The sequence below is a fragment of the Eleutherodactylus coqui genome, chromosome 3 (genome assembly GCF_035609145.1).
Source record: "Eleutherodactylus coqui strain aEleCoq1 chromosome 3, aEleCoq1.hap1, whole genome shotgun sequence".
Taxonomy (NCBI): domain Eukaryota; kingdom Metazoa; phylum Chordata; class Amphibia; order Anura; family Eleutherodactylidae; genus Eleutherodactylus; species Eleutherodactylus coqui.
In genome coordinates, this window is record NC_089839.1 from 81,073,286 (window position 1) to 81,087,304 (window position 14,019).

At 40.1% G+C, this 14,019-nt stretch overlaps 1 protein-coding gene across 1 annotated transcript in view; it reads left to right on the forward strand.

The window, feature by feature from the left end:
• Positions 1-14,019, forward strand: part of SYNDIG1 (synapse differentiation inducing 1) — a 252,512-nt gene that overhangs the window by 142,952 nt on the left and 95,541 nt on the right. The window contains exon 2 of the mRNA XM_066594537.1: positions 13,414-13,980. Coding sequence (XP_066450634.1) covers positions 13,501-13,980 — 480 coding nt within the window. The 5' untranslated portion in view covers positions 13,414-13,500. The remainder of the gene's footprint in view (positions 1-13,413; positions 13,981-14,019) is intronic.

The following is a 14,019-nucleotide window of genomic DNA, read 5'->3' on the forward strand; positions in this document are numbered from 1 at the left end:
GCCGAGAGGGACCAGGCACTGTCAAGGTAGGAGCAATAGGGATCGGTTGAGCTGCATAGGCCTTTATATTTTGATTTTGAATGTATTTTGTTTGTGTCCAACTAATCACTAGAAATTAAAAAGTTCCCATGGCAGTTAAAGGGTTTTCCGACACTTGGAGAAAAACTGTCTGAGTACTGGGGAGAGCAGAAAATACAAATTAAGGCATACTTAGAGGTTAAATGCCCCATGGGTCCATCACAGTAACTACGTTTTTGCCGGTTTCGAAACCAGAAAGTTGCAGCAGCTGTCAAGTTCTATTCAGCCAATCACTGTATTTAGCAATGATTATGCCACAAATGGCACGTGATTACTAAAGCTTGTGATCAGCTGAGCAGTCATGTGCACAATGAAGGGCATGTGACCAATATAGCAACTTCCTGTTTGGGGGGACCAAAGTTGCTGTAATGGATTTGAGGGACATCTAACTAGTGAGTATACATTAGTTTGTTATTTACTCCCCCCAGGCCTCAGACACTCCTTTACAAGTGTTGAACCCCCCCTAAAAGAGTACAGCTCTCTGTGGGGAACTGGAGTAATTTCATCCTAGCTTTCTAAGATAGTCTTAGTGCCCAGACCTCTACCGAGGCTTTATTCTGGCCTGTCTCTATGTCATGTCTAAATTGAGGATGTGAATTTTTCACTGACAACAGTTCTATCTCTGCACTATGTGTAGTTTGCACGTTTTTCTTTTCATTTGGTTCACCCCTTTTATCTTATTCGACCTCAACTATTTGCACTCAGTACACTAGATCACTTGCAACCCATGGAGCCTAACCAGGGGTGTAGCTAAAGGCTCATGGGCCCGGGTGCAAAAGTTTATCTTGGGGCCCCCCAACTTCTCTTAACCCCTTAACGCAGAGGCATAACTTGAAGCTTCTGGGCCCCAATGCAAAGCCTGTAAGAGCGCTCTCAACTATAATGCTTTATTCATAGTACTAGGCTCCCTATATAGAGAAGAGAGGCCTTATTGGCCCACTAAAGCTCCTGGGCCTGGGTGCAACCACATCCCCTACAGTTATGCCAATGGGCCTAACAACACCGGAGGGTTAGCAGTAGGGACTTCTACCTGCCTTCAGTATAGTGAATACATAAAAGATATCTCAGACTCTTGTCATGTAAAATATACTTTACATAAGAACATTATCCTCTACTCAAGCAAAACTGTTAGGTTGTTCATCTATAAAACAATTTCACAAAACATTACAACCTCACATTGAACTTTCCAGCAAGGGTTCAGTTTGAATACTTGAAAACGATATTCCAATAGAACCAACAGTGGAACCATTGATTTTAATAAGGCAAATCGAGTCCAAAGATGCAAATTTTGGACTCTGTTTGACCTGGTTGTATTTGGTTCCAACTTTTTTGGAGGACACAAAAGCATACTTGACAATTTGTCTCATTTAGGCCTCCTTCACACGGGCGACAAAGTCACGCGATGTTGTAGCATTGCTACACTGCTACAAATCGCATGCATGTGAAGCCCATGGTTTCCTATGGGTTCCTTCACACATGAGATGCTTTGTAGCATGCTACAAAACGACACACAAACCTCACAGGTCCGGCGATATGCCCGCAACATGCGAGGTTTTGTAGCCCTTGTTTCCCTATGGAGCCCTAACTGCTGGGAAAAAAAACACACATACATCACCTTAGAGGAGCTGTCAGCCCAGCCACAGCTTCTCCCCGGGTCCTGGCACTGATCTTCTTCTTCTCTTTTGGCCGGGGATTCAAAAATCCCCGCCTCCTGGAAGCGCTGGCTGTGATTGGCTGACAGCCAATCACAGCAAGTGTTCGATGAATGGCAGTGAACCAATCACAGCCATTCTTTGAGCACTAGCTGTGATTGGCTAAGTGTCAACCAATCACAGCCAGTGCTTCCAGCAGCCGGGGATTTTTCAATCCCCGGCCAGAAGATGAAGAAGATGATCAGTGCCAGGACCAGGGGAGGAGCAGCGGCAGCACCCGGAACAGCGCAGAAGAGGTGATGTATACTTTTTTTTTCTCCTTTAGTTACAGCTTATTTTCGGGGTAGGGCTTATATTTCAAGCCCCCCAAAAAATCCTTGCACGTGATGCTACAAAGTTGCACAATTTAATCATGGCATTGCCACGAGAAAATCGCAGCGATATTGCACGGTGCAGCGATGCGATATCGCTGCGATTTTCTCGCACCGATGCGGTGTTGCCCGTGTGAAGAAGGCCTAAAAGTAATGTTTCCATTGTGGGTTTCAGTTGAATACAATTTTCAAGAATACAAATCGATCCTTTTGCTGGAAAAGCTGAACGTAAAGTTGAAATGTGGTCTAAACCTAGCCTAGCAGAAAATTTATAATAACTAGATTGACGCGATGTACGCTACGCAAAAATAAAATGGATTCATTTACATTTGCGTTATTTCCCGGCATGGCACTGCGTCGCGATGCTATGCAGGGAAAAGATTGCAGTGTGTCCTTTCTTTTTGCGATAACGCCAATTGTTTTCAATAGGGCTGATACGCAAAGAGGTCAAAGTGTGTGTAAGAAAAAGCCTGTAGGCTTTTTTATATTAGATGCTGATACTATTAAATTCATTAATGGAACTATTGCCTTCCAGGACTTGGATCCTGTGTTCTAATCTCACTAAAGCCAACATCTATATAAACTTTGCTTGTTCTCTCTGTGTTTCTATTGGTTTCATCCAAGTATTCTGGTTTCCCCTAGGTGCCCCAAAAACATAATTGGCTTCCTATAAAAACTGGTCCTACATGTATCTCAGAGATTTGTAAATTAGCTTGTGAGCCTCACTGGTGGCAAGTACTGATGCAAGCAGCGACCATCATTATAGAGTGCAGTTGAATAGGCTTATGTTGCTGCTATAAAACTAACTGCAAATAAATAAGTAATATATTTATAGATACAGTACATTGACTTTGTAATAGAAATATCTATTGACACTCAGAGAGCAATTCTGCTGCACAAAATGTTTAATAATTTAATACTGAAGGATTAAATTCTTTCTTCGACTGGGTGAAAGGGCTTGCACGTGAAACGTGTACCGTAGTCAGGGAGAATTATGGAAAAGATAGCATTTTTCAGATAACATGTTTCATTATACTGCAGATTAAAAGCAGTGATCCATTAAGAAGGTCCCAGTTCTTTTTTATTTGTGCTTTATATTGGACACGCCTGCTGATCACAAGCGCTTCTGTATTATCAAAATATGAAAATCCTTTATGGGTCAAATATTCTAAGTTCACTCAGCTATATAGAGTTTTTGTTCTGCATTCTGATCGAAATGTAGCAAGTAATATGCTTTAATTATATACTTAGAGTCATAATGCCTCTTTCATCAGCCAGTCACATGTTTGTTTTGTAACAATGTGAAGATTAAAATGACATTGGGTTAAACCGTTTTCTTAGACAGTGCAATTTCTTGCAGTTTACTCAACAGTGACCTTCCCAGAAGAGTCATGCATCGCTGGTTGACTCAGAAAATATCAGCATACAACAGACTGACAGCCTTATAGAAGTAGAAGAATACACTATGCATGTGATAAAGTGTCTTAGAATTGGGAGAGAACAATTTAGGTGGCTTTTTATTTACGGCTTTTCTCTTTCTTTTTGTTGTTTTTTAATATAATAAACGTAAGATAGTTTTCAAGATTTATCGTATGAAATGCTAAAAAAGTTATAAATTAGCCTTTTGGTGTAAAGATCTTGTAGGTCACGTAGGATATTTTTTCCCTAAATATTAAAGAGTTATATTCATCAGATATACCCTATCTGTTGACTTGGTGAAGACTTGATGTTACGTCCAAGCTGGAACACCTTGTCCAGATTGGACGTAATTCGATGTTCTAAGGAACAGATATACAAACAATATCCTACTGTGAAGAGCACAAAATATTTATAATGAACCCAAGAAGTGTAAGTACAGGAAATCTTAACATAGCTTGCCAATGCAATGAGACCCTACCTAAAAGCAGAGCACTCACCATGATGAGGGCAACCCCACTTCAGGAACCTGGGGCAACCCTGAATGTCCCTAATTGAATTACAGGAATACTGTTACAACAATATATAACAATAAATATGGTTCAGATATTAAACAAACCTGCAATGAACCAGATGCAATAGCAATGCAGAAACAGCAATAAGACAGGAGATATATTTAGTTAGATTCCAAATATCATAATTAGAAGCAGATCTATCTGACAGTGGAACAGGACTAGAGCCATCGACTTGAGCAGAAACACCTTCAGGTGAGAATTATAACTGGTATCCTCCATGAGGAGCAGCCGGAATAAATGGTTGGGTTGGGACACATGCCTCCCAGTTGACCAATCCGACCATACACTAGCAGAAAAGTACTCAGATTGGCATCCAATGCTGAAATTTCACTGTGCATACACCAGCATATGGACCATGTGGTCCAGGGCTGACACCTTGATGTCCCAATCCAACATGGCTGGCGAGTCATCATAGTCTATGAGAGAAATGGAGATCCAAATGAGAATGTATAGCTTTCTATATCCCTCATAGACTATAATGGAGAATACTACATAATAAATTAGGAAACTGAAATTTGTCCTAGGAAATTTGTTCTGGATAAGGAGGTGATGGTCTTTGCAAAAGGGTGATTTTTTTCCACTGTATATTACTTTTACTTGCATACATTTTGAGTGAAAAAGCTCTTCCTTGTGTGATATTTGGCACTAACCTGGTTTTCTGATGCCCACGCATGCCATAGACCCATGCACTCTGAGCCAATCAAATGTCTATCAACTTTGCTCCAAATTGATTGAAGACAAACCTGCAGCTGCATTGTCTTCGCCAAGCTACTATTTACTGTATTACTGCAGATGACTTTTTAGGACTGAGGAAAGAAGGAAAGCCTATGGGCAGGAAAAGGGGAATTATTGATGACTGGAAAGAACCCGTAACAACATAAGTTTTATATATTCACATGTACTACCGATTATACATATACGGAATGGCCATTTTATTAGACTAGCCCATTGGCAGCGCATGTAAAATCAACTTATTTGACCTCAATACTCAGATAAGCACTACTGTCCAAACATCCATCCGTAGGTATCAGAGGACCCAGGGTGCGACAAGTAAATATTGCCCACACCAGTACTCCACCTGCTCCAGCCTGAACTGTTCACTTCTGTGCTAAACAACTACAAGTTGTGCATTCAGACGTGATAGTTGAGGCACAATGTTGTATTTGGATGCAATCTACTTTACATTTTCATTTGGATTTCCATAACTCTCATAGACTATGATGTTAAGTAGTCAACTCTTGTGATTTCTCCTCCTGCAGATAAGCTCTCATAAATGGAATTCCCAATGGTCAAGTATCACGGCTTACCGGCCGCATCGGCTTGTTCATCAGAATGATTATTGATTCCCTTTTGTGACTCTTTTAATCAAACAGTTGTTTCCACTCATAGGATTTCCTTTTACTGGATGGTTTTTCTTCTATCACACCATTCTCTGCATTATCTTGCTACAGTTGGACAAGAAATCCGACAAAGTAGGCTGTTTCTTTTTCAATGGGACTAGCAGCAGCATCGCACTACGTGCTAGGTGCATGTGATGCGATGCGAGATCTCCCATTGAAAACAATGGGAGAAAATCTACGATCCTCCACAGCGGCTGACAGCTACAGCGGACCATTGCTTCTTCCCCGAAGTGATGCGAGGCTGCTTTAACATGAAGACACCTCACATTCAGATGGTGGGGAGCACAGTATGGGGGCGGGATTCATGGCCCCATATTGCGCTCGCCAATGTGAAGTTAGCCATAGATCGCTTGATTCTATGAATAAGGTGGATTCACACTGATAACATGCTTACTTGCTGAACTTTTCGGAATCACTTGTCCAATTTTCATACAGAGAAGCTTCAATTGTGAAAGGACAGTTTTCGCTAATGAAGTGGTCATTCATTATATAAACACTGTCTATCGATAGGTACATTCATTGATTTCTTTTGATTGGTGTGTTGTTTTCAATGTGCTACTATTTTGCTTTTCCGAATGATACCCTGTCCAAAAAAACTTTCCACAACCTCCAACATGAATCTACCATAAGAACGTGTAGTTTTCGTCATATGGACACACCTTGCATGGAGGCCACTGGCAAAGTTCTAGAAAGTTAGCAGTAGCTACCACATTTGGGATTTTTGAGATTGTCCTGTATGGAGGATGGAATGCAAAGCATATGGTGAGATTCTTATTTGCATTTTACGTAACCGATTTATAGTAGACAGACATCAAGTCTTACTTACACTTCTTGGCAGTATGAGGCTATTAGAAAAATCTTGTAACATTTTTGCTAGAACGGCTTTGCAGAAATGGAATTACAGATATTTGACATAATCCTTAGTAGAAACCAAACCTCTGTGCAGAAGTAGCTAATCTGCAAATTACTCCTTTATGCACAGTGCTTCCTGCTGCACATTTACTATAAATCTCTTCTTTTCAGAATGCAAAATATCCATCATTAATTCCTGACGACTAGTTGAATAAAGGATTTGAAGGGATAAAAATATCAAAGTGCATTTTACTACATAGTAAGGTTCACATGTAAACAAAAATTCTCCATTGACGTGCTCTCATTAATAATGCTAAATAAGTAATGTGTACAATGGCAGTTATTATCTAATTTAAGAAAATGAAGATTTATTATACAGATTATAGAGTAATATGGTAGCTTTTATGTAAATGAAATAGGGATTCTGTATTAGTCATTCATCATGTTGTATTACTTTGAATCACTGATAACATTATACTTTTGACTTTCTCATTATTCTAGTAATTATTATTAGTAGTAGTAAATATTATTGTGTACTAAGCAGCACGTAGTTCTCACTAAATAGTATACTGGAAAGCAAAACCATTTCAATTGGTATCCTTTTCAAGAGATTTAAAGATATGTCACTGAAGCGACTTCTTCTCATTGGAGAAGTGGCAATGCAGAAGCAATTAGTGGCCAATGAAATAAATGTGACTTAGGCCTCCTTCATGAGGGCGATACGGCATCGCCATGAGAAAATCACAGCAATATCACATTGCTGGACCGTGCGAAATCGCTACGTCTTCTCGCAGCAATACCATGTAGTGACTTCGTAGCATCACATGCAAGGATTTTCAGGGGAAAGGGGGCTTGAAATATAAACCCTACCCCAAAATAAGCTGTAGTTGAAAAAAAAAGTATACATCACCTATCCTGCGCTGTCCAGGGTGCCACTGCAGCTTCTCCCCGGGTCCCGACACTGTTTCTCCTCTTCATCTTTTGGCTGGGGATTGAAAAATCCCCGCCTCCTGTATGTGCTGGCTGTCATTGGCTGATGCGTGACCAATGATAGCCACTGCTCAATGAATGACTGTGATTGGTTCAGTCACAGCCATTCATTGAAGGAGGCCTTAAAGGGGATTTCTAGGGAAGTACAAATGATCATGCATCCCGAGGATAGGTCATCAGTAGTTGATTGGCTGGAATCCACTGCGCAGAATCGTGGCCGAACAGCTGATTGGGTAAATGCTGTCTGCTGATTGGCTGACAGTGGGCACATAGGGGTCAGAGCAGCACTTGTAACTGCAGGTGTAGCTCCATTGATTTTAATTCCAGCTGTGCCTGCAATTACAAACCCTGGCCAGTACACAGGAGTCAAAGCTAACTGCTTCTACTCCAACCCTGTGTATTGCAGCATTGACTGTGGGCACCCAATCAGCTGATGGGCCAGGGTTCTGAGCAGTGCACCCCAGGCGATTAACAATTGATGACCTATCCTGAGGATATGTAATCAGTAGTATTTCCCTGGAATACCCTTTTAAGGGAGTATTTATAGTACTGTAAATGTTTATCCTCAAATGCTATTCTGTTTTCTTTTTTTATCTTACCATGTTCAAAATTCTATACTGATTAATTTCATAGTACAGGGTTATTGAATACTGAAATTTCTTCCTGCTCACCTTCTCTATACTCTGCTAACACTCCCATGATGCATCAGCGCAGCATCACATGATCAGCTAGAGACTGTACCATCTCCGCCTGCAGGGAAGACACTGTAATTACCTTTTGTATTCTATATCCATTTAAATAAACTACAGACCATAATTATACAGTCAGGAGGAAAAGCTGTGATCTTCACTATAACTGTATGGCAGGAGCCTCTAGTTATCAGCATTAACTGTGATATAAATTTCTTCCCTCCTTAAAGAGCTTCTGTAGTAGAGTCCATATAATACCATCACACAGTAATTATTCTGACTGAAAAAAATATTTCTTGAGAGAATATGAAGCTAGGTAATTTAGCTGTGGTCAGTTCCCTTGAGCCACTTGTAAGATAAGGACTCTAAGAAGTTTCAGAAAGAGATAATAAATAATCATAGTAATACTAGTCAACCTATATATACAGACGACTAGCTACATAATGCATGAAAACAAAAATTCACAAGAGTGGCTACTTAATGCTTGAAACTGTAAGTCTAGCTTGCTAATGTAAGAGTAACCTGTAATAGTATATTACACATTTTTATTTCAGGGTTATTATGGTTCATTACTGACTCATAAAAGCAGTCAAAAACAGAAGTCACCAGTTCAGTGAGAGTAGCTTTAGCAAAAGTATGCATTCATGTAAGTCTGAGATAAGATAAATGCCCCTTTTAGAAAAAAATATATGTTCACTTGTAAGCCTGAGATATAAGATAACTGCCAGCTTTAGCAAAAGAATATGTTCACATGTAAACTTGAGATAATGTAACTGCCACATCAATTGTAACTTTAAGAATGATTTGATGATTATTGCTGAGTTTGGGGAACCTAACCCCTCTGTCATATGATGATTGGACAACAGCTGGGTGGTGTCTGCTCATGATCAGCTTCCGTGTGTTTTTCTATATATACTTTTTACTCAATAAAGGGCTTCAGAAAAAGAAGCGAATCTTGAAACGCCACTTGTCTGTTTTTTATGCTGTAGTCAATTTGGCGTACCTGATTGGCATACCCTTTGAGTATCACTTAAATTGTGATTACTCCAACACTAACTATGGAAACTATAAAAGTGTGTATTACTTCTTACTAGAATGGTATTTAGACTTATACAGAAGAGTTCCTACTTGATTTGCATTTTTGGTGCATTCTCATTAATACAGATCACATCGTTTTATTATTTTAAAGCACTTTCTGTACTCCTTTGAATGGACTCACATGCCTTTCATGGAGCAGATCATCTAGAGACCAGTTTGAATATTGTGAACAAAGCATGTACAGAGCATTTCCCATTCTTGTACAAAATGATTGTAATGAGTTCAGGCAGACTAACCTTCGTCTTTTCTCTACTTCTGTAAATGGTTTTAAACTTTTACCGTCTGTTGTTTCCAATCTTTGTGCTCTGTAATGGTGATAAAAGATGTTCAGGTTTCTCTCCTGTTCTCTTTTAAGGCAGTACTTATAATAATGTGCTCTGCGGGTTATTTGGAGAGTGGTGATTAGATCTTTCTTCACATTTTACAGTCTTACCTTTTTATCAGTAGCACAATCTTGCCAGCCAATTACTATATTACGGTATACTGTATATTATTTTTCTAGTTTTGAATATGGAAACATAAAATACATTATATATTGGGTATTGAAAGGTCATGCATCTGTATGTACTAAATATTTCTATTTTATATGAATATTGTCCTTCAACTATATGTATTTTGAAAATGAAAAACGTTTGTATCTGCTTGAAATCCACATAGTGTAGATTACAATTAGACTTGTAATAATGCTAACCTCTATCCAGATCTATATTTCCTGTAGTACCAGTGAGGCAGCTTTGTGAAGTGAAAGAATATACCAGCATCTTGATTGAAAGACATGCCAGTTAGAACTGCCCTGTATGGGCAATGTGCTTTCTATGAGCCACCATATTGCTTTTCTTATGTACCATTACTAATTTAAAGGGGTTGTCCAATTAAATTAAATTATCCACTTTTCACAGGATAGGGGATAACTGTCTCATCAATGGGGTTCTGAACATTGATCCCAAGAAGGGGTTGCCAAGGATCCGCAAATTAATGTAATGTTTTGTCATACATGTACAAGATTCAATAATTCGGGGAGCTTTGGGAGTCCCATTCTCGTGATTGGTAGGGATGCTAACGGTCATGCTGTTACCGAATAGATAGTTATTCCTTATCCTAGTGATATGGAATTACTTTATTTCATGGGAAAGCCCCTTTAAATTCCCAAATAACTTATTGCTTTATCCCAAAAGTCAATACCCTCTGTTAGAGCCTATTGTGTGGCTGAAAATATAATAAACTTCAGTTTTTAAAGGGGTTATCTGGTTTAAATTAACTATTTAAATATAGAGCTAAGTTGGTTAAAGCAACCAATTAAACAGTGCTCACCTGTCCTCGGTGCTGGTGATCTAGTGCTGCAGTCTCACGAATCACCCCTGATTGCAGCAGAAGCCAGGGGACCACTGCCTGCCAATCAGAGGCCGCAGCATCACCACCCATTCTCTTGGTATCACTGCTCAAATCCTGGGGGCCATGATGCTACGAGTTCCAAACAGGGATGCTGTGGCCCCTGATTAGCATACAAAGGTATACAAGTATTGTTTATATTGCTGTATTAACTCATTTGTTTCTATATTTAAGAAGTTGATTTCTAACCAGAAAACCCCTTTAAGTGTAAAGATTAAACCTTGAGAATGCCATGTGCAGAGTCATCTTAAAGGAACATTCTGGCTGAAACTGGAGCACTATTTTATGCCTAGTGCAGAGCCTGATGCAGGGATTCTTTCTTACATGTTCTTTGAATACTTTTGTCTTCATCATTCCTGTATTAGATATAATACAGTGTATACATTTTCCTACCTAGATGTATAGATGGTTTTCCTTTAACAACTGTGCTGGATTTTATTTTAATCAAAGGGATGTCAAAAATTCATTAACACCCACTTTAGATCAAAGTTCCGTTGATGGTCTCTGCCATAGGACAAGACTATATCACCCATTTCCTGTGAGTGAGGATATGAGAAATCTGCTGATATGTATTAATGGTTATACGTGTCACCTGTTTTCTGTAGATGGTACCTTTGAAGAGCAGCAATGTATTTTCCCACTCCTTTCCATATCATACAAATAACTTTTCCTAGTAAGGGGAGATACTTGATAGTGGAAGAATATTATGAATTGCTAATGTAACACTTCCCTAATGTACTATTGAGGGGTGAATCCAAGGGTAAATCTTGGTTTATAGGGATTGTTTTATGAAGACTAGCCAGTCCATAAGAGAAGAGAAGCTGTTGTATGCCTGACTATATATTTTGACTTTAGCAGCCACTGTAGGGAAAATGTAGTATTACATGTCGGCTATTAAAGTGAGTGGTTTCCTGTGTAGTATACGAACAGTTTGGGTCTTCCAATTGAGAGTCACTCAATCTTAGTGACTTTTTCCTGTGGTTGATATAAAGTGAATGTCAATGGAGAATCCCCCCTTCAATGATGACTATATACCTGAATAGGTCATATGGACTGTGGCTATATTACTTCAAATGCATAGAAAGTCTAAGAGCAGCATGCGCAGTGCATACATTAGCATCCGTAGTTATGCATCTTTATTTCTCCCTAACACAGATACACACAACGTTTCGACCCTATGAATAAGGTCTTTATTAGAGATGAGCGAACACGTTCGGCCCCGCCCCTTTTTCGTCCGAACACCGAACTTTGCGAACACTTCAGTGTTCGGGCGAAAAAGTTCGGGTGCCGCCGGGGGGCGGGGAGACGCGCGGCGGCGCGGGCGGCAGTAGCGGGGAACAGGGGGGAGCCCTCTCTCTCTCCCTCTCCCCCCCACTCCCCGCCGCACCCCCCCGCGCTGCCACGGCGGCCCCCGAACTTTTTCGCCCGAACACTGAAGTGTTCGCAAAGTTCGGTGTTCGGGCGAAAAAGGGGCGGGGCCGAACGTGTTCGCTCATCTCTAGTCTTTATCAAGGTCTTGATAAGGACCTTGTTCTTAAGGTCGAAACGTGGTGTCTATCTGTATTGGGTAAAAATAATGATTCATCACTACTAGAGATGAGCGAGCATACTCGCTAAGGACAATTGCTCGATCGAGCATAGTCCTTAGCGAGTATCTCCCCGCTCGGCAGAGAAGGTTCGGGTGCCGGCGCGGGTGACAGGTGAGTTGAGGCAGTCAGCAGGGGGAGAGAGGGAGAGAGAGATCTCCCATCCGTTCCTCCCCGCTCACCCCCGCCGCTCCCTGCCCACCGCCGGCAGCCGAATCTTTGCTCCCGATCGGGCAGATACTCGCTAAGGGCAATACTCGATCGAGCAATTGCCCTTAGCGAGTATACTTGCTCATCTCTAATCACTACGGATGCTAATGTTTGTACTACGCATGCTGCCCTTGGACTTTCTATGTATTTGAAGTGTGTCTTGGATCCAGGGCCAAGATCCTTTCCTTGGGAGGTCCTTCAAAATCACTTCCCTGAATGGTATGTAGTTTGTGCTGCTGACTAACTATTACACATTGTGGTTATATTACTGACGTAACTCTTTTAATCACTTAAAGTCCTTTTACATGATCGGGCACATGCCACCATACCGCCAAACGAGCAAGCACTCATTGATCAGCTGATTTGATCTGTCATGCAGGCATAAAAATGCTTGTCATCGACAGCATGTCTCCCCTTGTAAAGAGGGAGGTGTACTACTGACTAAAGCAATTTCTATGGGGATGAACTATAGAGCTGAAGATTGTTCATCCCCATACTGGCAATCTTCTGCCGCAGAATAAGCACCAATCAACATGGTATATTGTAAATCATTAAAAATGGCAAAGGATCGGCCCATGTAAAAGAGCCTTTCCATGGAGCCGGAAGGTACATTTTCCAAATATGTTTTTCATCAGATATATTGGGAAGCGCCTTGTGATTGCATAGTTTGTATCATGTAAATAATAGATAGATAAACAACTAACCAGCCTATTGTTCAATTAGCATAATTAAATTTGACATTCTGATCAATCGAAACTTGAGAGTCATCCAGTTTATAAATTATTAAGTTCCATCACATTCTGAGTCAGCCATGATAGATGCAGAGCAGGAATTACATATTCATTGTCAGATTTTCAGGAAATTGAAGCTCCTTTTTTCCGTTAACTTCTTATTGAATGAATATGGAAATATCCAGATCACAATGACTATGGTCCGGTCCATAGTTACGTGAATTATAAACTACTCAGTTGTAGTCTAGTGATTAGAATGCTGTGTGCATTATCAAGCATAATGACTAAATTACACAGGCTTGTCTGATTATTCATTTTGGATGTCGCTGGCTTGCATTTCTGTTTTTCTTACATCATTTATTTTTACTGCTTTTAGGAAAATAAAAGCCATTAGGCAAATGTGACCTGCATTTTCCTCTACAACGGGAGCTACAAAAGCAAGCAAAACACACAAACTCAAAATATGGATGGTTTAATTGAACAGAACAGTGTGCTTATGCATAATAAAATCACAGAAGCCGGAAAAAGAAATGGTTTAATCAACACAAGAAATTTAATGGCAGAAAATAAAGATGGAATGGTCTCGGTTTATCCGACTCCTCAATACCAGAGTCATATTGTTGGAAGTATTTCTTCTCAGACTGGCATAGACAACATAAAAAATGACCCAGTTCAACAACTCTTGGATCCTAACATGCTACAACAGACTGTGGAGTCTCACTATCGTCCAAACATCATTCTGTATTCTGAGAATGTCTTACGCTCTTGGGGAGAGAATGTCAGCACCGAGTGTTGTGAAACCACCTTTATTGAAGATAGATCACCAACCAAAGACAGTCTTGACTACCCAGATAGCAAGTTCATTGACCTTTCCTCTGAAGACATCAAAATTCATACTCTTTCTTATGATGTAGAAGAAGAGGAAGAGTTCCAAGAGTTAGAGGTTAGTTTACCAATTGTATATTGATAAAAAATGACAGTT